This window comes from Gracilinanus agilis, chromosome 4, assembly GCF_016433145.1.
Source record: "Gracilinanus agilis isolate LMUSP501 chromosome 4, AgileGrace, whole genome shotgun sequence".
NCBI classification, from domain to species: domain Eukaryota; kingdom Metazoa; phylum Chordata; class Mammalia; order Didelphimorphia; family Didelphidae; genus Gracilinanus; species Gracilinanus agilis.
Window position 1 is genome coordinate 238,279,021 of NC_058133.1, and position 26,270 is coordinate 238,305,290.

The 26,270-nt window shown below is 34.6% G+C and overlaps 2 protein-coding genes across 2 annotated transcripts in view; one reads left to right on the plus strand and one right to left on the minus strand.

The window, feature by feature from the left end:
* The first annotated feature begins 286 nt into the window (after positions 1–286).
* ADPRM (ADP-ribose/CDP-alcohol diphosphatase, manganese dependent) lies at positions 287–5,634 on the plus strand. Its single transcript, XM_044673733.1, has 3 exons — positions 287–1,472; positions 1,804–1,920; positions 5,091–5,634. The coding sequence occupies exons 1-3, from the start codon at positions 806–808 to the stop codon at positions 5,384–5,386; spliced, it is 1,080 nt and encodes a 359-aa protein (XP_044529668.1). The 5' UTR covers positions 287–805; the 3' UTR covers positions 5,387–5,634.
* Positions 5,635–9,938: 4,304 nt separating this feature from the next.
* The window catches only part of TMEM220 (transmembrane protein 220), a 29,219-nt gene continuing 12,887 nt past the window's right edge, over positions 9,939–26,270 (minus strand). The window contains 7 exon segments of the mRNA XM_044675178.1: positions 9,939–10,074; positions 10,455–10,514; positions 13,302–13,425; positions 19,096–19,156; positions 23,486–23,515; positions 25,059–25,190; positions 25,192–25,301. Of these exon segments, the coding sequence (XP_044531113.1) occupies positions 9,939–10,074; positions 10,455–10,514; positions 13,302–13,425; positions 19,096–19,156; positions 23,486–23,515; positions 25,059–25,190; positions 25,192–25,301 (653 nt within the window).

Consider the following 26,270-nt stretch of genomic DNA (forward strand, 5'->3'; position numbering starts at 1 on the left):
GAAGGAGCATTGGATATACCCATATTTGAAGCCCATCTCTGACTTAGACTAGTTGTGGACTTGTGTCTTAAACTCTATGAACCCTAGTTTCCTCAAACATATAGTACTTACATCATAGGGTGGTTGTAAAGTTCAGACTTTTGGTAAAATAGAATATATCATCCATGATTATTGAGACAGTTTGATGGTGCCAGGAGAGGGCTGAACTCTGAAAGATGTTCATGTAATAACTATGACAGAAACAAATATTAATGTTCTTTATTTTATTTTTAGATGCAGTGCTACCAGAAATAATTTTTAATATTATAATATTAATATTTAAGCCATTTTTTATCTCAAGAGAGAAATGTCCAAAATATCCATCCCCTCAAACAATTCTTTTTTCCTCCAAATGGTGACATTTATAGGAATCTTGAAAAAGGAAAAAATTGTAATATGTTAAAACACGGTTTAGGGGTAATATTCCAAAACAGTAGGGAATAATGTACAAATTTCATCCCCACAACCCCATTTACCTTAGTCAAAAAATTATTTTCATAGTCAGTCATTTCTTGACTAATGCTGAAATATTAATAAATAACTGATGCTGGCATACTACCTGGGCATGCTCACAAGGGGTGGGAGTGAGTGTATTTCTAATATCTATAAGCCTATATTCAATTTCATTTAGAATTCATTTCAAAGTAAACTTGTTTCAGTATTTTTTCCAGTTTAAACTGTCAGTCCTTAATTAGAGAATTGATGTTTTAAAATTGACTTGTCCTTTTTTATGTAATTTAATTTTCAGAAAATCAATTTGAAAGTTATGGATAAAAACCTCAGTCCAGGAGCCATAGATGGGATTTCAGAACCCAGTCCAGAAGTCATAGATGAGATCTCAGAATCCAGTTCAGGAGCTATAGAGGGGATCTCAAAACCATACTTCAGTTTTGGAGTTATAGCAGATATTCAATATGCTGATTTAGAAGATGGCTATAATTACCTAAGAACCAGAAGGAGATATTACCGGTATAGTCTTCATCATCTTCAAGGGGCTATTGAAGAGTGGAATGAAGAAAGCAGTCATCCCTCTTTTGTGTTGCAACTTGGTGATCTCATTGATGGATTTAATGCACAGTATAAAATGTCAGAAGAGTCACTTAAAAATGTCATAAAAGAATTTAAAAAACTCAGACCTCCTATTCATCATACATGGGGAAACCATGAATTATACAACTTCAGCAGAGACTATTTAAGAAACTCTAAACTTAACACAAAATTTTTAGGAGACCAGATTGCACATTGTCCTGAGACTATACCTTCAGAAAACTATTATGCTTACCACTTTGTACCTTTCCCTAAATTTCGGTTCGTTTTACTTGATGCTTATGATCTAAGTGTCCTTGGAATGGAGGAGTCTTCTCCAAAATATCAGGAAAGTATGAAGATGCTGAAGGAGAAGAATCCAAATAAGGAACTGAATAGCCCTCAAGGTGAATTATTCCTTTGAGCTGAGAATCTAATGTAGTTTCTTAAAATTCTTCAGTTATCTTTTATTCAGCAGGAAGATGAATACTTAAGGTAAAACCATAATGTTACTATTCAGGGTCAGGATTCAGTGACAAACATAAATGTCACATAGCTCATTTGTAACAAATTATGTTACAGTATGATTCGTAGTTTTCTCAACTCTGAAAAAAATTAATGATTATCCAACGTTGCATTCATTTAAGCAAAATAAATACTAGTTTCTCAGTCTTAAGATTAAATAGAATATTTAAATGATCAACAACATATATGTTTGACCTGCCTTATTTGTTACAGGACTTTCCGAACCTCAGTTTGTCCAGTTTAATGGAGGATACAGTCAAGAGCAATTGGACTGGTTCAATGCAGTTCTTACTTTCTCTGACACAAACCAAGAAAAGGTAGTAGTTGTGGGTAGGTTTTAGTTTTGTGTCTTTCTGAATTACTTATTACTTAACTATTTTAGGAAAAGGGAAATTTTTTGTTTTTGTAAAAAGAAAAAATTCTATTTTGATATTCTGATTATATAAAATTAAAATTTTGTTTCAGTTTCTTATTGAGAAATACATGAATATTATTAATTTTTCAGGGTGAATCAAGAAATGACCATTTGCAAAATAAAATATTTTAGAATGTTTTACATACCTTAAAGCCATGTATTTTCATTTGAACTTGTCATTTAATTGGAGTAGGGAGTTCCTTGTAAGGAAAGCACAGGTTGGTAGCTGTCTTACAATTTACAATTTAGTCTTCCTTACAGTTACCAGAAATAATGTTCAATGACTGTTGCCCATGATCATGCAAACATAAATGATAGATTTTATTTCTCCTCCTCCTGTTACTTCTTCTACCACGTAGTATAACAAATAAATGCATATTTAAATTATTTATATCTCCTTCAAATGGGATTAATAAATGTGGACTTTAAAAAAAATACAGAACTACCAAAGTAGTTATAATAATAGGCCTTTAATCAGGACAAGGAGATTTTTAGAAAACCACAAAGAGCCATAACCTTAGGATTATAGTCTGGGAAGACCCACAGAGCCATAGCACTGGGAAGACATATATATGTCAAATATTCAGTCAGATTATAAAAAAACAATATCTCAATGCCATATCAAAATTTCAATTTGAAATGTTCATATGACTCATTCTGAGCATCTTGGCTCACTAATTTCTATTACGTATGATTCTTTTTCCTTCGGTAGTAGGCTGAAGGAGAAAAAAAAACTGGGCAGAAATAAGCAATTTGAATGGGTAATATGAAATGAGAATGTCATATTGTTTGCTAATTTTTAGCCTATGTGATTTTATGTTGAGATTCTGAGAAAGGTTTGTTTATCTCTCAGACATCTACGAACTCAATATTCTATGAAAACAGGGACCACGCTGACAACATTTTGGGTAGAAATACTTCTAAACTGCATTGCACATTTCCTTTCTTAAACTAACATGAGCATGATTTAACCTAATCTGATAATTAAAATTATTGAATATCAGTTATTGAACTGTGCTGAAATCCAGTGCAGTCTTTAGGACATGTTGAGTTGAAAGAGTCAGTCAGTCAAAAAACATTATTAAATGTTTGTGTCATTGTGCTAAGCAGTTTCTAGGAAAGGCCAAAAACAGTCTAATGGAAAATACAATTTGTAAATAAAACACACATAAAACATATACAGAATAGATGAAGTGTAAACTGAAATGGAAAGATATTAGCAATGGGAAAGGCCTCCTGCAGAATATGGCCTTTGAATTGAGTCCTAAAGGAAACAAGGAAAACTAATTGGTGTAGGGGAGTGGGTAGCATATTCCAGACATGTGGAACAGCCAGTACAAAGACAGAAAACGTATTGTGTTGTAGGAGTTCGCAATTAATCCAATGTTACTGAATCATAGAGTGTTTGGAGAGGGGTAAGAAGTAAGATTGTGCTGCTAGGTACATTGATTTAGAGTGCTGGGCCTAGAGTCATCTTCCCAGAATTCAGACATATATTAGCTGTATGCCCTTGGGCAAATCACTTAACCCTTTTTGCCTCAGTTCCCTCATTTGTAAAATGAGCTGGAGAAGATATAAAATGACCTGGAGATGGAAATGGCAAACCACTCCAATATTTTTGCCAAGAAAACTCCAAATTGGGTCATGAGTTGGATATGAATAAGCAACAATGTTTAAGACTGGAATGGTAGGAATTGCCAGGTTATGAAGGTTTTTGAATGCCAGAGGACTTTATATTTGATCCTAGAGAGGCAATAGGGAGTTTATTGAGCAGGAACTTGATCACATTTTAGAAAAACCATTTTGGCAACTGAGTGGAGGATGGAATGCAATGGGGAGAAACTTAAGGCAGGGAGATAATTTAGAAGGCTATTACAATAGTCCAGATAAGAGGAAAGATTTGCTTGAACTAGGACTATGATTATTTGAGTAGAGAGAAAGGATATGTAGGAGAATTATTAGAAATTAGAAGATTTGGCAAAAGATTACATATGTGGGAAAGTGAGGATTCAAGGATGATACTGAGGTTTTAAGCTTTGGTGAGTTGGGAGAATGGTGGGAATAGGGAAGTTTGGGAAGAAAATTGAGTTTGGGGGGCCGAATAAGTTCAGTTTTGGACATGTTGCTCCTAAGTGCTCCTGTGTATAGCAGCTTCCTCCTACTTCTTTTTTGTTACTTTTGTACTCTTGTGGCTTAAAAAACAGTATTTTTCATTATTTCTCTGATTCTCAACCTTTGTTCTCAATATGGTCTTGTCTGGTATTCAGGAGCTCATGATCTTCCTTGCTCTACTTAGACACTCATACTGGAATCCAAAGGAAATATTTGCCCTTTTCCAGTGGTTCTCTTATCTGTAAAAGGCACACTGTACCTCACAGGGGTATTGTGAGAAAAAATGATTAAAAAATAGGAGCAAGTGATAGGTGAAACCTCATATCCTTTGTTTTCATCTTTTTTTTTTTAAATCCTTAACTTCTGTGTATTTGTTCCTAGGAGGAAGAGTGGTAAGGGTGGGTAATGGGGGTCAAGTGACTTGCCTAGGGTCACACAGCTGGGAAGTGTCTGAGGCCAGATTTGAACCTAGGACTTCCCATCTCTAGGCCTGACTCTCAATCCACTGAGCTACCCAGCTGCCCCCTGTTTTCATCTTTTAATCAATATAGACTATTTAGATTGGGGGAATGGGGGGAGCAAGCTTGTTTATCCTAACAATGCATGAGCAGAACTCTTTTTTTAATAATTTATTTTTAAAAAATAAAAAAGGGGCATCTCTCTACTTGCTCAGACCAAGGCATTATGCTGATTATCTTGAGATTATAGTTGTATTGCATGAAATTACAAAATGGGATTTTTCTGCCTCTGTATAAACTTTCTTGCTCCATTTTGCTAAAAAGGGGAATAACCTTGAAATATAACGTAAGATTATTTGAATTTCAATCTGGGTCATCCTTGGCCCTCTTTAATCAGTCTGAATACTGAGGTGGTATTTCATATTGATACCAAATAATAGTTCTCAGAAACCAGTAATTTTAATGGAAAGATATTCCTGAACTAGTTAACATTGTATTTTCCTCTTTAATTACAGGTCACATTCCTATTCACCCAGACTCCTCTGACAGTGTGTGCCTTGCCTGGAATTACAGAGATGCTCTCTCAATTATTTGGTCTCATAAATGTGTGGTGTGTTTCCTTGCTGGTCACACTCATGATGGTGGGTACTGTATAGATACTCATGGTGTGCACCATATCACACTGGAAGGAGTTATAGAAACACCACCAGAGAGCCAGGCTTTTGGTACAGTGCATGTTTATACAGATAAAATGGTGTTGAAAGGGAAGGGTAGGGTTCCAGATAGGATCATGTATTACAAGAAAGACTGAAAGTGAAATTTTATTTCTTGAATGGCTTTTCTTTTTGTTAATTTTAACAAACATGATAGAACTTACTTTGTTTTTGTCAATAAATATCTCAGTCTTTGTTTAGCATGTGTAATACATTAATTATATATTTTCCACATTGGCATGTTTGTCATATATTTTAGAAATTCTATTTTGGATAAAATGGCATTTGTTCTGTGGTTAGAACAATACCTATGATCTTCCTGTTTCCTGATGGAGCTAATAATAATAATAAAGCATTTACAAAGAACTGAAAGATTAAGAGTTTGCAAAGTGCTTTACACATTTTCTATCTCATTTTATCCTCAAAACAACTCTAGGAGATAGATGCTTTTATTATTCTTTGCCCTGAAAGCTACTTGGTTTGATCACTAATCATTTCATAGGTGAATGTATAGAAGCTGTGTTTCACCATATGGGGACCTCCCAGCAAAGTTTTAAGATGTGATCATAACCATAACTGAGACTCAGGTACCAAATGCAACTTCATTGCTACTACCCTGATATATTTAGGTCACCAGTTATATAGATCACATTATACTTTTAGCTGGTGGACTAGGCAATTAGAGACAGACTTGATTGAAGGAACTGAACTTAAAGATTCTATAACTATGTTTTATGATGTGACCATGGGCAAATTACTTAACTTTTCAGTACCTCAGGCAAGTGGGTAGAGGAGTTGCTGATGTCTATTGGTGGAAGGGATCTCCATACTTTTTAAGTTCCCCAAATCAATGAATTCATAGTCTAGATCAAGAAAATTTTGTATCCTTTTTTTTTTTGTATTTATGCTTCTCCTTCATATTAATGATGAAAATAACTCATATCCTTCTTTAAGGCAGTAGTTTCCAAACTATGTAGTAATGGCTACCCCTATAAAACATTGTCATACCTCACATGGTTGATAAAATCTATGTAAATAATTTTCTTAGTAAATAATATTTTACTCAAATTAAGAATTTCCTACATTTTTTATAACACATGTTAATAGATATAGAACTCTAAGGGACTTCAATGGCCAACAAGCTCAACCAAGTCTTTCATTTACAAATAAGGAAATTGAGTATCAAGGAGGTTATGATGTTCAGTCACCCAGGTAATATTCAACCTAAAATTAAAGTGTTAACATACAGATTTTTTATTGTAAAATTCTTAACAGTTTTCACATAATTTACTAAAATCATAAATCAACAAGCAAATGCTTTGCTTATTAAGCACTTATGTTCCAGGCACCCTATTAGGCAGCGGGGAAATATTGACAAAATATAGTCTTTGCTATCAAAGAGATTGCATTCTCTTAGGGATTATTATTGTGATGGATAAGCTTGTTTTTTGTTGCAAAGTTTCTCAAAACATGGTATCATTGATGATATTGCTAAATATAATTCTTTGCCAAACCATTCAATCAAGTGTCAGGATGAGAACTGATAAAGGTAATTAGACTTGCCAATCAAGATATATAAATAACTTTGGAGAGAGAAGTTTTGGTTGAATGATAAGGTTTGAACCCAACTGTAGTCAAGAAGAGAGTGAGAGGAAAGGAAGTAGTGCTTGTTGTATATGGTTTTCTCAAGGAGTTTGGTCACAAAAAGCAAGAGGCTCATGGGCCAATTACTAATAGGCTTAAAAGGATCAAATAAGAGTTTTTTTGAGAATGAGAGAGACATAGGCACATTTGTGGGCAGCCTGTAGACAGAGAAAGATTGAAGAGAAGTGAAAGGAATCAAGATTGATATTTTGACTTTATAACAGAAAGATCCCCTTTACAGAAATAAAATGTCACAAATTGGTAAAATGTGTACCACTTTGAAAAAAAAGAGAATACTTTATTAGCTAAAGCATAAGATTTTAAGATTAATTTTGTCTGTCTCCTCCATTCATAAAACTTCATTGCAGTTGATGGAAGAGAATGCAGTATTCCTTCTGCCAGAATGAAGTACCCCCTCTGTAACATTTTTGATCAAAATAACTGGCCAAACTAAGTGCACAGAACACAAAAAAGCAGAAACTCCTGCCCAGCAGATTTAGCTGTGAATGAAGATCTGAAAAAGCTCTTGGCCAAGTGGTGGAGCCATCACCATTTTTTCCTGCAAAGTAGCACTATCCAAAATATACAGTAGTTTTCACTGGTGCTTCAAAGCTCAGCTTTAAAGTTTGCAAAGCGCTTTCTGAGCAACCTGAGACTTGGGGTAGCATAAAGTATGCTGGATTGGTAGCTGATGATCTGGGTTGAAATTTGGCTGTTACTTCTTGTGTGGGCTTGAGCAAGTCACTTAACTTCACTAGGCCTCAGTTTCCTAAATAAAATCAAATTAGATGGTATCTTAAAATGCTTTCAAGTTCTAACTCTATTATTGTTATTCCATCCTTCATATAATTCCTCTGACCCTGTTTTCTTAAATGACTTGAACCCACGACTTATGATTCCAACTTCAGTGCTCTTTCTAGTACATCATGTTGTAAGTACCTCCATACCAAGAAATAGCACCATCCCTTGTACATGTTTCCATCATAGGAATTAATTTTCTATTCCCTTGAAACACTCTTAGAAAAATGGCTTTTGAGGCAAATTGGCATATATTAAGAAGGTTGAGATGAACCTATCTACAAAGTGACAAATGAGATCTCTCCTCACTTTGACTAAAGCTTTTAAAAAAAGAATAGTATTGAGGTAAAATAGAAAACTCAGAACTGATAAAAGCCTTACCTTTTTCATAAGTGACTTGAGCAAGTCACTTAACTTCACTAGGCCTCAGTCTCCTAAATAAAATCAGTAATCAAAAATAAAATTAATAAAATATTTTTCCATCATATAGGTCAACTCATCCAGTGTTCTATGGATATAACATTTAAAAATTTACAAGGATATAAAATGAATGAGGGTTTGGGAAAAATTCATAATAGCAGTTATTTTACATTCTAATTATTTAATTGGTTAGTAATGTTATTTTTCAAGTCTTAAAAAGCTACATCTATTCTCATTAAATTTTTTCCTAAACAAAATTCATGTCTAGACTTTGGTCTGTTTCTTTTTTAGGATATCCTGGACAATTCCTTTCTTATTTCCTTATCTGCCCTTTATAGCAAACCTCTTTTTCATTCTCCAAAATAAATATTCCTCTCTATTTTTCTCAGCCTTAAGACTATACTGAATACCTGAGATCCCTCTTATTTTATACTGGTTCAGTATGGTGAACCATTCATGAATCTCTCTGTTCCTTGTCTTGGAAATATATTTAAGCCATTTTCCTTTCCTTTGCTCTTTTTAATTTCAAAACCCTTAAGTAATAATAATGCTACCCTGAGTTTGTAGAGTGCTTATACTTTTGAGTTTCTACATATTACCAAAATAATTTTATGAAGTGGGTAGGGAAGGTATTTTTAGATGAAGAAATATAGAGAGATTGACCAGTTGCCCAATACACAGTAGCCCAAGTTTTTTTTTGTTTTTGTTTTGATGATGTTTTTTAAATTTTATTTTTGTCATACAAAACACTCTTTCATATTGGTCATTTTTGTAAGAGCACTCTCATAACCAAAACCCCAAAATAAAACTATAAAAACACTGATCTGAAACATGACTCCAGCACTTCTTTTTCTGGAAATGGATAGCATTCTCCATCATATGTATTTCAGAATTGACCCAGATAATTGCTTTGCTGAGAGTAGCCAAGTTTTCACAGATGATCATCATACAATATTGCTATTACTGTGTGCAATCTTCTCCCAGTTCTGCTTATTTCACTCTGCATCTGTTCCTACAGATCTTTCCAGCTTTTTCTGAAATGATCTTGCTTATCATTTCTTATAGTAACAATAGAATTCTATCACCAACATGTACCACAATTTGTTCAGCCATTTCCTATGGACATTCCCTCAGTTTCCTATTCTTTGCCACTACAAAAAGCTGCTAAAAATATTTTTGTATAAGTAGGTTCTTTCTCCTTTTTAATTATCTCTTTGAATAACCCATGATTTTTTGTTTGTTTGTTTTTTAACCCTTGTACTTTGGTGTATTGTCTCATAGGTGGAAGATTGGTAAGGGTGGGCAATGGGGGTCAAGTGACTTGCCCAGGGTCACACAGCTGGGAAGTGGCTGAGGCCAGGTTTGAACCTGGGACCTCCTGTCTCTAGGCCTGACTCTCACTCCACTGAGCTACCCAGCTGCCCCATGTTTTTTTTTTTTTAATGCTCTTTACTGTTTACAGAGAACTTTCTTCACAGTTTGTGAGATAGTGCATTCAACTAGTATATAATAATAGCTCAGAATAGTAGTCAAAACCCATGACTCAGTTCAGTATTCTTTCCACTACATCACAGCACTTTCCTTTTTAAAAAAGACTTCCAATGACTTCTTATTTCTATCTACTCTTAAGACTAATAATCAGTCAATCCTTAAAGAACTCAGGTCAAAACCTTTTACTTTTACATCTTAAATCATATAAAATTATTACTTAAATTGACTAGCTTATAACTAAATTTTATAACAGATTTATGAAAATACCCATTTTGTGAAATGGATGATAAAATTCATCTAAATGACCGTCTTGCAGTGTGTTGGCCAAGTGGAACGCAACTCTTTGTTTACATATATGTAGACCCATGTGATAAACAGGCAAAGAGAAATAGTAATGGCAACAACCAGTTGAACTCTTCTACCAATTGGATTTCTAGAAAGAAGCAAAAGATCAATGTTATTTTAATTAAAAGCCATCATATCAAAAGTGCTTTTGATACAAGGCCAAAGATCAAAAAAGATGCAATGAATATACACTTTCATATACTGTTTTATTTATTGGTAAAGTGTTTAGGCAAAGTAAAACTTATTGAAGTATGCCATGATTTCCAAGAGATTTCTTTAACATCTAAGATTAATAATAACTGCTACTTCTTATAACACAGTAGTCTTATATCACAAAGCCAACTTGTTTTCTCTAGAAAAGTAGGTACTTTTAAAACTCTTTCCCTCACTAGCATTTTCATCAATAATAGTACTTGGTTTGCTAGTCCTGAGGTTCCCTAATTTTAAACTATTGAGTTGAAAACTTACTTTGTTGAAATGTGGCAAAGACTCAGCCATATTATAATAATCCCAAGTCCGAAGAGCTCCCTAAGAAGAAAAGTATAGTATTTTTATATAAACACTTAAAAAAGTGTTTAAGAAAAAATGAAAAATTGAAATTAAGTACTCTATCCACAATTCCTCTAATACTAATTTTTCATTGGATACCTAGCCTCAATATCACTTTATTCAGGAGTTACAAAGTTACAAAAATAAGAGAAATGACTCTCCTCTTGTGAGAAAGTTAAAAAAACCACCAGAAACAAACAAAAAGGTTAAATCAGTAATCCAACAAGAATTTATCATGACCCTAATATATGCCAGGCACTGTGCTACCAAACAAGAACCAAGGAAGTGTGATTCCTATTTCTTGCAATGATTTTTTAAAATGGTGAATCTAACATATGAAATTATATATTGAAAAAATTGTCTCTTTTGCACAGTGGCTATATGAAGTTGGGCAAAACACTTCTCTTCTAACCAATACAGACAATTCTCTAAGAATTGGAGTCAGGAAAACCCATGTTCAAATCCCACCTCAAACATTTAGTTACCAGTATGAGCCAAGGGAAGTCACCTAACTTAATTTCTCAGCCTCTTCATTTGTAAAGTGGAGATGGTAATAGATTTATTTCACAGTATTGTTGTAAGAATAAAATGAGATAATATATGGAAAGTATTTTGGAGAACTTAGAGTTCTCTATAAATGCTAACTATTGCTGTTATTCTTAATAATAAGGGAAATTGTTTATTGGGAATGTCCTACACAGGTAAAATTATAGGTCTAGAAAAAAAAAGTTCTACAATAAGACCAGATCAAATTTCAAGAACTATTTATTGTATATTTAATGATGCAGATTGAGTTAGGTATCTGTCAGTGAGGAGGGGTGACCACTGAAGAATTTCTGATTACTAAAGAGCACATGCTCTTTTAGATGGAGTTCTATATTGTGAGTTAATGATCAAGTATGTTTTTTAATTTAGAAAGACTATTCAAAGCCAAAGTTAGTGAATATGAGTACAGGACTTGAAAAAACTAGGTTTTCCCATCCTTCCTATTCCTTTTCCTTTCATATCACCAGATTCAATACACTGTTTACTGTTCATTCAAGGATTTTATTTATATGTATGTATACACAAGTATGTGTGTTTGTGTGTGTATAAAGAGAAGGGCAAAGAAAGAGAATTTATTTTCAGATTCACCAGTGAAGCAATAACTTTTTATCTTGTGGCAGTTTGGGAATAGACCTAGGCTGTATTGAATATAATCTGAAGACAGAAACAGAAACTAATGGGTAAAAAAAAAAATGGGGGTAAAATTTACCTGTTAAAAGTCTCTGAATTTCAATAGTTGGCAAGTAAATGGGGAAGAAGTGAGCTACGAATTAGGATCAGGGATGTAAGAACAGAATATTAGCTATAGAGATTGATGGGAGGTGAATTCATCAGATTAGTAGAGTAGGGATATGTATACATAGGCATTAGGAAAGCTTGATGGAAAAAGACTATTAAGCATATAGGAAACAGGCATAGACCATGAAAATTTCACTAGTATTAGGCTTCAATTGTTACTGATTGGTTGACTGATTAAACTAAGAAATTACTGAGAATTTAGTTTGAACTTGAACTAAAACAGAATGCTGAAAAAGGAACCATTTAAACAGTAAATAGACAACCCAAAATACTGTGGAGCATTTGTGGTTCTATGCATCAGAATCAGTTTAAGAATTTACTGAGCTTATGGGATTGTATATTAATATTGTGGTAAGTTTTTCTGCCTATCGTTTGAGAGAGCTGCATTCATTTCCATGAAGTGCAGTGATTACTCTGGGGAGGCACTGTGTTACTATTGAAAGACCTCTGGAATTGGGAATCAGAAGACCTGGATTTGAGAAATAGCACCACAAGCTGCTCAGTTTTTTTACAGGGATACAACCTGTCATACTTGGCCCATATTGTAGGAATCACATGTGATAATGTAAAAATGTTTTGAAAAGTAAGGAGCTATACAGAGATGAGACTGTATCATTATACTACCAGTGAAGCTGTGGACTGGTCATCATTCTAGAAAATAATTTAAGACTATCCCCCAAAAGTTATTAACCTGTGTGTACCCATTTCAGTACTACTTCTAGGTCTATACCCCAAAGAGATCAAAGACTATATAAATATATGTAGAAATATTTATCAATAATAAGTATAGGATCCAAGGCAGAAGAGTGCTAAAGGCTAGACAATTGGGATTTGCTCAGGGTCACACAGCTCATAGGTGTCTGAGGCCAAATTTGAACCCAGTACCTCTTGTCTCTATCCACCTCGATGCCCTGTGTATAGCAGCTCTCTTTTTTTAGAGACTAAGAACTATAAGGAGTTGTCCACAACTGAGGAGCAAATGGCTAAAGAAATTATAGTACGTGAATATAATGGAATAGTACTATGCTATAAGAAATGATGAAAGGAATGGATATAGAGAAACTTAGTAAGACATATGAACTAATAGTGAAGTGAACAGATCTAAAACAATATAAAATGTAACAACAAATTATAAAGATAATCTTGAAAAAGACTGAATACACAATACAATAACCAACCATGATTCCCTAGGAATAATTCTGAAGCATGCTACCACCTAGAATGAATCATGGGCACTGGAAATCTCTTCCTTATTGCACATTTGTTATAAGGTTTTTTTGTTTGTTCAGGAGGGGTAGGTGGGAGCAAAAGAAAATATATTTTTGTTAATTGATTGAAAGTTGATTTAAAATACATTAATCTATTAAAGACTTCTTAATTTCCTACCTATTTAAAGCAAACCTGCCAAAAGTCATTGCTCACCTGCCTTCCTCCTCATGTAAGATGTTCCTGTCCATATGAAGGAAGAGGTAGAAGCCCAAGTTAATTGTTCCCAGAGTGCAAAGGAATAAGTGTAGCTTCGCAAGGCTCTTCCAAGTAAAATTGCCTAGGAAAAACAATGCTAAGACTATTAATCATGACCACATGTCTTACAGTAGGACTTTCTATAAGGAGAAAAATCAAAAGTATAGATTTTTGACAGCTGTCTTATGTTTAAGATCTTATTAACAATAATGGTCTGATGCCAGGTATTCAAGGCAGACTTTTAATTGGGTACTGCACTCAGACAATCCATTTGTGGAAGAAGCATCAGTGAAAAATTAACTGCCAGTATGGAGAAGAAATGGTAAGAAGTCACTGCAATGGCTAGATGAGAAAGCTTTTCTTTACCAGGATGTAATATATCTATAAGTATTTATTAAAAATAAATGGAAGGTAGCTCTTACTTACAGTATACTTGGAAAGATAAAATATACATACATATGAACAGCTAGAAAATAATTTGAAAGCAACATTCAAATATGTGTTAAAAGATTATAAATATCAGTGTCAGAATAAGGATATAATTATTGGAGTTGAAGTCTGGAAAGAATTTATAAAGGAAGGGGGTTTGAATGTAGACCTTGAAGGATGAATAGAACAGGAAATAATTGTATACCTAAATCCAAAGTTGTGTCCTCCCTTCCTCAAGTCTCTAGTAGTAACTCCAATCCATTCTACACTCTAATGCCAAAGCAATTTACTTTTAGTTACCATTTGACCATAAAGTCCCCTACTCAACTAACACCAACAGCTTCCTATTGCCTCTAGAACAAAATTCTTCCGTTTAACTTTTAAAGCCATTCACAATCTACCCTAATCTATCTTTTCTCCCTCAGGTCCACATTATTTTCCTTCTCACCCTCTGATCCAGCGAAATTTGTCTTCTTTTCTTCACTCAGTGGTCATCCTCCATGCCTGAAATGCCCTTTGTTCTTAGACATTCCAATCTCTCTTCAAGATGAAACTCAAACATTATCACCCTTCTTGATCCTCTCAACTGCTACTGTCATTCCTATAGAGTACCTTATATTTAAATACTATTTGTATATATATAAGAAATATCTTATACATTTATTTATGCTACATGTTTGTATATACACTTGTCTTCCCTATTGGAATGTAAGCTCAAAAAATTCTCAATCATTTTTAGAGAAATGCAAAATTAAAACAATTCTGAGGTATTATCCCATCCCTATCAGATTGATTATTAGGACAGAAAAGGAAAATGACAAAACTTGGAGGAGATATGGGAAAGCTGAGACATGAAGGCAGTATTGGGGGAGTGGTAAACTGATTCAATCATTCAGGAGAGCAATTTGGACCTATGCTCTATAAAACAGTACATACCCTTTAACCTAGCAATACCATTACTAGATTTGTATCCCAAAGAGATTTTTTAAAAAGGGATGTGGGTTGGGTAGGAGTACTTACACATACAAAAATATTTAAAGCAGTTCTTTTTGTGGAGGCAAATATTTGGAAAGTGAGAGGATACCCATCAATTGGGGAGTGGCTAAATAAGCTATAGTATATGGTTATAATAGAATACTATTATAGTGTAAGACATGATAAGCAGGAGAAGCTCAGAAAAACCTAGAAAGACTTACACAAACTGAAGCAGTGTGAAATAAGCAGAACCAGAAGAACATTAAACAGTGACAAGAATACTTTACAGTGAACAATACCTATTCTCAGCAATACAGTGATCCAAAACTATCCCAAAAGACTCATGCTAAAAAATGCAATCTAATTCCAAAGGAAAAGAATTTAATCTGAATCCAGACCAAAGCAAACTTTTTTCACTTTCTTGATTTTTTTTTCTAGTTGAGTTTCCACAAAATAATTAATATAGAAAAATTATTTATGTGATTGCACATGTAAAATCTATAGAGATTGCTTACCAGGAGAGAATTGGGGGAAGGGAGAGAGAATTCAAGACTCAATATTCTTTGAAAAATGTGGAAACTTTTTACATGAAATTGTGGGGATTAAATTAAATTAGAATATAAGCTCATTTAAAATAAGGGATCCTTTCGTTCTTTGTACTTGTATCCCTAGGGTATAGCAGAATGTCTGACACATAGTTTACACTTCATTAATATTTACTGATTGATCTTCTGCTCTTGAATCAGAAGCAAATAGTAAAAAGTTAGCTTATTAAGTGGACAGCTTACTTGGCCTGAGAGAAGTCTATGACTTTGACTTTATTAGCTCAATCTAACCATTTCAGCCACCTGCTTAGAGATTGGCTGAAAGGAAAAAGAACTGCTTTGTCCAATCTTTAAAGTATGTATTAACACACCTTACTATTCTACTACTGATGCATTAAATTATATCTTATATGTTCTGGCCCAATATTTCTGAAACCTACCCAGTTTAGGAAAACATTTGGGCTATTAAAAATAGCTCAGTAATGGTTCAATGGAGATATGATTGGGGATGCTGACTTTAAATGACTACTCTATTGTAAATATTAATAATATAGAAAATAGGTCCTGAACAATGATACATGTAAAACCCAGTGGAATTGCTTATTGGCTCTGGGAGGGGGGAAGTAGGAGGGGAAGGAAAAAGCATAAATCATGTAACCATGGAAAAATATTCTTAATTAATTAGTTTTTTAAAGAAAATAGCTCATTAATTAACTGAATTAAGCAAAATAAACTTCTAAAAACACTAGAAAAGTATAGGTATCAATGGATCTTTTCTTAAAATAAATAACATTTATCCAAAACCAAGAACAAGCACTGGAAATAAACTAAAAGGCTCCTCAATAAGATCAGGGATGAAGCATCTTTCCATTGTCACCACTGTTATTCAGTATTGTATAAGAAAGCAAAAAGACAAAAGAAATAAAAGGAATAAACACAGGCAATGAGTAAATAAAACCATCATTCTTTGCAAATAATGTGGCAGTATACATCGGTAACTCTAGAAAAAGAAAATTAAAAACCAGGGAACAATTTACAACTTTAGCAAAGTTGTAGGATATAAAATAGATCAGCATTACTGTGTATTATCAATAAAACCCAGCAAGAAAAAATAGAGAAATTCCCTTTAAAATATTTGGGAGTCTACCTGCCAAGATAAATCCAAGGACTATCGAGCACAATTACTGAACACTTCACACGTATAAAGACAGGAGAAATAGAAATTGCTCATAGATAGACTGAGCCAATCTAATGAAAATGACAATTCTACTTGTTAATTTACATATCCAGGGCTGGAAATAACAATAGATTGACAAAACTGTAAGTCAAAGAATAAGGATCATTAAAAAATTAAATCTTTTTAAGAAAAAATAAAACAATCTGATTTTTTTAAAAAATGGAAAAATCACATTGTTAGTGTCAGAAGAATCCACAACAGATAAAAAAAGACAAAAATTATTAGCAACCATTTTGCCCAATTATGTCAACAAAAACTGACATGAAATGGATGAATATTTACATGAACATAAAGCACATACATTAAAAAGACAAAACAAAAGCTTTTTCTGTTCCTTTTAATATAATCATGCAGTTTAAATTTTTTTCTTAATAATATGGCCTCAGTTCTTCATCTGTAATACAGGGACATACTAGAAAAGAAAATGGCAAAGATACTAGAGTAGTTTGCCATTTAAGTCCATGGGATCATGTAGAGTTGGACATCACTGAACAACAAAAATATCTATATTTGTTAAAAACACAAAATTATGGAAATAAATGGGCCATTCCTTAATATGGCAAGTAACAGTTTGTTACTATGCCCAAAAATTCATTGTATTATATATATCCTTTGACCTAAAGATACCACTACTAAGTCTATATAGTCCAAAGTGTGGTAGGAAAGGGAGCCATATATCCAAGAACAATTATAGCAGCTCTTTATTATTGCAAAACTGCCCATTTATGGGGTGCTCATCAACTGGAGAACTTTTAAATAATCTCTATTATATTAATGTAAAGAAATTTTATGGCACTCTAAGAAATTACAAATTATTTCAGAGAAACCTGAAAAGATTTGTAAGAATTGATGCAGGTTAAACTTAGCCAAACCCAGGGAATAATTTCTATAATATCAATAGTACTGTAAAGAAAAATAACTTCAAAAGACTGAAATTTGTTCACTGATTATGGAAGATCTGTGATGAAGCATCCTACCCATCCTCCTGAGGGAGAGATGATAGACTCAAGGTAAAAAATGAGACATTCTTTTGGACATGGTCAACATAGGAATTTATTTTGTTTGACTATATATATTTGTTGCATTTTATTTTTGTTTTTTTAATAAAAGAGGAAAGTTGGGAGAAGAAGACTCATAATAACAATATCATTTCCAAGAAGAAAAGAAAACAAAGAGGTCACTAAAAGAATTTTTAAAAATACACAGAAAAGAACATAATGAAAATCAGAAGGAAACACAGATATAGTCAATAAGCATTTATGCACTTAATATGTTCTAGGCAATATGCTAAGCATAACTTAGAAAAGCATATGTTTAACTTATTATACTTAAACGTTGTCCTGCTTTTCTGTGTACCTAATAGAGATTCATGGTTTAAAATACAATCCCTTTTTTCCATCCTACTTTATATGTAGGAAAATGCACATTTCTAGGCTTTGTTAAGTTCAGAATTTAAAAAAAAAATTTTTTTTAAGAAAAGGAATACCTAGCAGTTAGCTAGATGGCCCTGATGGTCTTACTTTCTAGACAACAGAACACTAAAAATGCCATGTCTCTGAAAGAGGCATCAGTGGATAAGTGGGAAGGATACTGTAATTATCTCAAAAAATAAATGATATAATTTTAAGTGTATTTAACCTAACCCTTTTGGAATCCATTTAAATTACTCATCTCTCAAAAGTACAATATATAAGCTTACTATCTAGAATATAAAATACTTCTTTAATTGTCCTAAAACTATTTTATCAAGCTTTACAGAGTATTCTCTGGTTCTAGTCTGGTATTTAAAAACAATTTGCTATTCATGCCTTTTATGATTTCAGTGGCTTTGATTCTGTTTTCTTTAATATCCTCTTTCTAGGCTAAGGAAATGAATGATCCAAATTATCTGTGATAGTAACCTTGGAAGGATCAGCAAACAACCCAGAGCAACCAACTACTCATCTCACTTGTTAAAGATGCCAAAATACCCCCAAATCTCACTTAGTGTGTGATATTTTCATTAATGAAAAATAAAATTTAGCCTCATTGAATAAATGATTAATTTTGCTTGAGGGAAGCATTTGATAATCACTGTCAAGGACATGGAAAATTACCGAAGAAAATTTCTATGCTCAATAATAATGTACAAACCCATTAAAATGATATCTATGGATACAGTACACAATCTTTAGTATTCCCTAAAGATATGAATGTCATTTCTGGAAGGAAGACTTGTAGAAGAAATTGAAAGAAGAAAATATACTGGAGAATTGAAAATTTTGAAGGTTTTGGAATTGTGAAGATCAGAGAATAAATCTGAGGTGAAATTTAAGAGTAATTGAGAAACTGAAAGAAGATAATAAGGATGATTTAAGAAGGACTCATGGAGAAGGTCTCAAAGAGAAAGGTGTTTATTACAAAGTAACCATGAATCTAGATTGCCTCATTTCCTCTCAGGAGTTAAATAGGAGTGATTCTCATTTTTATAGAAAAAGGTAATAGAATTGCTTTAGCTTAGTTCAAAAGCTAGTTTCATACCTGGTCAGAAGATTGCTTTAGTTTAATTCAAAAGTCAATTTCATACCTGTGGTCAGAGGATTAAGTCCAACAAGCAGAGTAAGGATAGCAGGTATCATGTATATAACCTGTTAGCAAAACAGAATATTCCCAAGTATCACACAATTACAGAATTATTTAGCATAGGGAATGGTACAAATCATTCAGAGGATACAGGAAGGAAGGAAGATAGAATCACTGGCTGTCATTGTCCTTAATTAAGTTTGAGTAAGCGCTTAGGACTGGTAGGCTTGTTAACTATCTGTCTCTTTATCTACATTTTCCACTTTCACTCGTCTACTCTTTGTAAATAAAAGCTGCTAAAAGTCATTTTGACTTAAGCTGTGATATTTTAAAATCGGTGACCACAATATTACTTTATAACTCTCTTATTGAGTCAAAAACTCCAATTTATATTTCTTACATTAGTAAAAGAAGAATGTTAGAAAATTCAAGCACAATTGTTCCCTTCATTATGATCTTTTGATTATTAGTTATTTGGATAACCATGCTCCTAAGTCACTATACTCCTTTCAAGTTTAAAACAGGCTTTTTAGTGGTTTTCAAAATCCTTTTAAAAAACATTTATGAAAAAAAAAGGCTTCTTTAAGAAAGAAACAATTCTTAACAAGTCTAAATATAACTGCACAAAAGATTGGAACTAGAAATATCACTGAACTGGAAATCAAAAGGCCTTGGATCTACTTTTGATCTTGGATAAGGCACATCGACAATTTGCTTATATATAAAATGAAGGGACTAAACTAGATGGTTTTTAAGGTCCCTTCCCTTCAACATCAAATTCTATTTTTTTCTTTTTTAAACCCTTACCTTCCATCTTGGAGTCAATACTGTGTATTGGCTCCAAGGCAGAAGAGTGGTAAGGGCTAGGCAATGGGGGTCAAGTGACTTACCCAGGGTCACACAGCTGGAAAGTGTCTGAGGCCAGATTTGAACCTAGTACCTCCCGTCTCTAGGCCTGGCTCTCAATCCACTGAGCTATCCAACTGCCCCCTCGAATTCTATTAACAGAACAGTTTTAAAACTTTTGCGATAATTTTCTTACAGAAGCTGTCATGTTGAGAACAGTTTAAGTCCTCACTTAAATCCTGACAATTATGTATTTATTCATATTGAATGAATACCAAACTTCAGGGCAGAGATTTTAAAATTTATTTTTAATTGTCCTACAAACTTGTCCAATAGTACCTGGAAAACAATGATGTTCACTTTGTGCACTCAATAAATACGGTGGAATCTATTTGTAATGCTGGTATTTGGTTAGTTTGGGTTGCTGTTTCAGCAGGTGTTTAGTACTTATACCAAAATTTCAGTGATTGAATTTGACTCTTTACTGAATGTGGATAATAAATCAATAAGCAATGATGTGCCAGACTCTGTGCTAAGCAATGGGGATATAAATGAAAGTCAAAGGTCCTTTCCTTCAAACAAAAACTAAAAATCACAGGAGGGAAAAAGAGACAGGGAAGATACCTGAGGGAAGCCTGATTTCGGAAGAACTAATCTATCAGAGGAAGGGACTGTAGGGGCAGAGAAGTGGCATTTCATCTAATAAGGCTGATCTTTGGATATCCTTAAAATGCCTTCCAAATTAAGATCAGTCAAAGTCATAGTCACCTTCTGTGATCTCTCCATTGCTTCAATCTTGGGAGGAAGAGAGGATGGGCCAGAGGGCACTAAAGAGTAGAGGTTGGGGCAGAGAGAAACAGTGACTAGAGAAGACAGTGGCATCTCTGGTATAACTAACTCATTGGCTTTCAGAGGACGACATTAACAATGGCCACCATCCCACTATAGGAAGAAGGAAATAGTAATATAATTTATGTCATAACATAATATAATAATATATTATAAATGTATTATAATAAGAGTCTGCTGAATCAGTAAACTGAATTAAATTCAACAATCTAAAGTACCTGGAAAATGATTAGAATAAAATTAGATCACTGGCTTCTCTTGCTACACAATTCAAAAGAAAGCAGAAATCTTAGAATCTTTTCATTGGAAATGTAATACAACCATGCCTGGTCAGACCAAACAGAACTGAATATGATCTATAAATATAAATTCAAGATATTCTATAATATTATAATACTACTCAATTATGTATAATGCTTTAAGATTTAAACTTTTTTAACAGCTTTATGAGGTAGTAGTGTGCCCATTTTACAGATTCAATATTTAATAAGCTTCCACTATGGCGAGACATGTATTGGTTATATGACTCTTGGACAAGTCACTTAACTTTCTTAGTGCTTAGGAAACTCTGTAAAACTATAGAATCATTGCTGATCTGCTTTGGTAGATGAAGGGGTTTTGTTTGTTTACTTGTTTTTACTGGATATCAGTGAAACCACAGATCAGTACTTCAACCTTACTCCCCCAAAATGGTGAGGAAATGAAGATCAAAGAAAACAGGTGAATTATTTGCCAACAGACACATATCTATTGTCAGAGATGAAAATCAAACCTAAATCTTGACTCAAAGTTCAGCATTTACTCACTTAATTACATGCAAAGGAAAGACTTCTATTCACAATCCCTCTTTCTCATGAACTTCAAATGATAGTATTTAGAAGAACTGAGTATTTTATATTCTGCTTTGATTTTATTTTGCAATTATCCTTTATAGATTTAGTAGAAGCACAACCCTGGTAGATGTGATTTCCTGATCAAAATTAAAAGGATAAGTCTTAAAGAAGTTGCTAGCTGATTCTTGAATTTTGTAGGCTAAAATGAAAGGAAATATGAACGAACTTGCTTGTGTAATGCAAGGTGGCTAACAGAAACTTTTGTTCTGTAATTTCTAACGGTCACAAAACGTCAGTTAAACATCTTAGAATCTTCAGAAAGTCAGTTAGGACTTGAAGCTATAAATAGAGGTGAAGTTCCAACTGAGGGGGTTTGCCTTCTGGCTTTTGCTGTGGCTGGAGGCTTTGGCTTTGGCTTAACCCGTTGGTTTTGGCCTAATTGCTTCGGCCTTGGCCTGTGCTTATTTTGTTTTGGGGAAATTTGGACCTATCTCATTTCTCTGGACCTCTCCCTGATCTCCCATCTCCATCCCTCCCCTTCCCCAAATTTCCTTTGGGTCCTGAGTGGAAGGGAGGGCTTGGTGATTAGACACTGTGGGTTTAGTTTCTGTAAGCTAGTAGAATATCCTCAAATAAGTTACCCCTAGTTTTAATGTTTTGATAAAGACTTTACTTAAAAGGCAGTCAAATCTTCCTGACTGGGAGAGCTGGACTCTCTCTGTCTGAATCTCTCCGAGACCCATCCCTCACCATCACTCTCTCCCTAGCAGCAGTTAGAAAACCCTGAACCCCTCTCCCCTTCTGACTGACCCTGGTATTAATAAATCCCCTTGTTACCTATTCAAACCCTCTAGCAAATCACTGTGTCGAAAATTAAGACAAGGGCTCAAGGGGAAGGAATCATTTTTCTTTTATTTCTTGAAAGAACTGGGGGCATCCATCTTGGCAGGAAGTACCTACCTCAATACTTCCTCCAGCCATCAGTTTGACTGGCAGGGAGGGGCCCTCTTAACTCCTCACTCAAAAGACTTGAGAAACTAACAAGAGAAACCTTCCTGCCAAACCTAAACATTTCTTACTGGCCCTAATTTCCTCCCTATATTCTCTGCCTCAAGCCTCTGGGAATAAACCTGTTTGACCTCTCCTACATACCCCATTTCCTTTACCTCCTATATACCCTCCCATTTACCTTCTTTCCTCCTCCAATCACCTTATAATCACCTATATCCCCTTTATCCTTCTTCACACCCAAATTGTGTTCCTCTGACCTACTCAGGTTACCTTAGTTACTTTCTTGATAACACTTGCTGGAGCAGCTTTAAAAAAAAGTCTGCTTTTTCTGCTAATTCAACAAAGGTAATTGATGAAAGTAATAAAGATCTCCAAGTCTCCATATTTTTATATTTTAGAGAATCTTTAATTTCATTGATGTGGGTATTCAGCTAATGTTGCATATTGTAGCCTTCTCATATAAAAAAATAATTGTTAACCCTTACTTTCTTAGAATTGATACTAAGTATTTGTTCCAAGGCAGAAAGGAGGTTAAGGATTAGACAATTGGGAGAAAGTGACTTGCCTGGAGTCATACAGCTAGGAAGTATCTGAGGCTAAATTTGAACTCAGGATTTCCTATCCACTGACTCTTTCCCATAGATAAATTAAGTAGTAAGAGCTACCCCAATATGTGGGAATCTTCAGAAAATACTTTATATGTAAGAAGATATCAGCAGTTTGCAATCAGGTGTTTTTTTTTCTCCTTCATGGAAAAAGGTATTAAAGCATCTGATATGCAAGTAAATTCAGAAGGGTAAAAGAACCAGACAAAGAAAGGTATAATGTATTATATGAAATTTAATTCATACTCACCATCCACAGTTCTGCATCTGGGTCATTTATCTGTAATAATAAAACAGGAACTGAAACTTTAAAAAGCACACAAGGAAATGATGGTTAAATGAGTTATTTTATTAAAGGAAGTTTTCATACAAGCTAAAACTGAGGGAAGGCTCTAATATTCACAAAAATCATCCTGGGTCTCTAAAGTGCATAGATCAGGCCTAGAATGGATAAAGGATAAGAAAAAGGGTTTGAAGGTGACCATAGAGAAAATAATAAGATGCTATTAGGTAAAAGGTATCAAGGGGAATGTGATGAGATTTAAAGCTAAAAAAGACTTTAGGGATCATCTACCTAGTACAACCTCTCACTTTACAGGTAAGGAATCTAGGTGGGGGGCTGTTTCAGTTGTATTTATGAATTTTAACCAGATATTTAATTCCCAAAACAGGGCTCTTACCACAGCCTCCATCTGTGAGACTTATAGGCATTTGACAAGCACTTAGGGTCTATTATGTTTTTAGAAAGTGCTGTTTGATGTTCACAGGAAGTATGAAGCAGTTAAATGAAAAATGACTGCAATAAATATCAGGACTCAACTCTTGACAGTTGAATTTTGGGCTCCTCCCATTCAAAAACCACAGTGATCTCTAGCTGCCTACAGATCATGGGAACATAGATTTTGGAATGAAAAGAAACTTCCAGGTTATTTAGTCAACTTTTTCATTTTACAGTTGAGGAAACATATCCAGAAAGATTAAATCACCTGCCCATGGTGAGAGTAGGAAGCTAGATGGTAAAGTGACCTAAAGGTGATAGATGGTAAAGTGGCCTAGAGTCAGGTAGACCCAACATCAAATCTAATCACAGCTCCTTAATAGCTGTGTGACCCTGGGCAAGTCATTTTACCCTGTTTGCCTCAGTTTTCTCATTTGTAAGGAAGGAGAAGGACATGGCAAACCACTTCAGTTTCTAAGAAAACCCCAAATGGGGTCATGACAAGTTGGGACAGGGCAGAACAAGTGCAAGGTGACAGTGTCAGGTGTATTCATGAGTAGTGATGGGGGGGGGGGGGAATCCTTAATTTGGAAGTCATAAGTCTAAAACACAATTTTGCTACTTATTCTGGCATCAACTATTCAACATGTAAGATTTCTTCCTAACAATAATAAATAGTATTTATACAGTACTTTAAAGTTTCTGAGAGGTAGGTGCTATTATTATTCCCTTCTTACAGATGAGTTAACTGGCGGTTCAGTGGCTTGTCCGGCATCACACACACAGCTAGTGTCTGAGATTGTATTTGAACTTGGGTCTTTCGGACTTTGGTTCCAGTTCTCTCTATCCACTCGGCCACTCTAACTGCGTCTCCTCCTGAACACTGGGTGATAAAATACAACAACCTTGCCTCCAACTCGTTTTAGAATTCTCCCTTCCGCTCCTTAGCAATCCTCTCCTCTCCCTCTTTCTTCTAGTCCCCGCCCCTTCACCCCCAACTTTCAGCTCTCCTCCACCAACCACAGACACAGACCCAGCGCAGGCTGACATCAGAATCTGCCCCTGCATCGGGAGCTTAGGCTGTTGGGGTTTAGCTTGAGCTGACCTGTACATAGGTAGCCAGCGAGAAGAAGGTGGCCATGACGAAGTTGCAGCTTCTCCACAGGGTCTCAGCCGGGGACCCCGTCAGCGCCATCCCACCCACTTCAGAGTCTGGGGGTCCCAGGAGCGCAGCTTGGGGCCTGGGAGAGGAGCTGAATTCTGGCCACGCCCACCTCACACATCACTCCCCACCCTGAGCTTGGTGACGTTTGACTGGGAGGATCCGGAAAAAGCGTGGAGGCAGACCCTAGAGTTCAAGGTCGCGCTTGTGACTTTGGACACTCGGAGTTACCCAGCTATGGAGGGACCGACATCCATGTGACCGTGTGATGTACGGCAAAGCCAGGATTAATGCAGGGATTTGATTTGATATTCGGCTCTCTGAAACAGTAACAACAAAAAGTACATATAATACATTTAAGTTTAGTTTGCGTTATTAATATTTACTTCATTACTTTAAATCTACATGACCAACAAAACGATAAATCTGCTTAGCATATTATTCTAGTACACTGATTAGTATATTTCAAAAGAGTAAATGCTCACACTGAAATTTAACATCAGCTCTTGTAGGAGCTGACCTCAACCGTGCCCTTAAGAAGCTTTTTGATAACCACTAACAATTAAAAAGTACTTTACCGTTTGCAAAATGCCTTGACCCCTGCAACAGTCTTGTAAAATTTTTCATTTTTTGTGTCTGTTTTTGAGTTGGATCTCAGACAGGATTCAGACCAATGTTTTCCATTATACACGGGAGTGGACTTTTTCCTAGGTCAGACTGATGTATGATCTCAAGCCAAAAGTATTATAAGGTATTATCCTTATAATGGATGACATACATCATTAAAAATTTCTTTTTTACTCTTGAGCTTGTAGTGGAATGAAAAGTAGGCTTCATCATTAGTCCTTTGTAAGCATGACTATTTATTACATTAATCAGAATTCTTTTTTAATTTTATTTAGAATATTTTCTATGGTTAAATGATTCATAATCCCCCCTCTCCTGCTTTCCCCCCCCCCCAAGCCGACAAGCAGTTCCACTGGGTTATACATATATCATTGTTCAAAACATTTCTGTTATTCATATGTTCATATATATTCATATAAAAGAGTGATCTTTTAACATCAAAACCCTATTGCACTATGTGATAGAGCATTTCTGGTTCCACAATTCTTTCTCTAAATGTGGATAGTGTTCTTTCTCAGAATTTCCTCT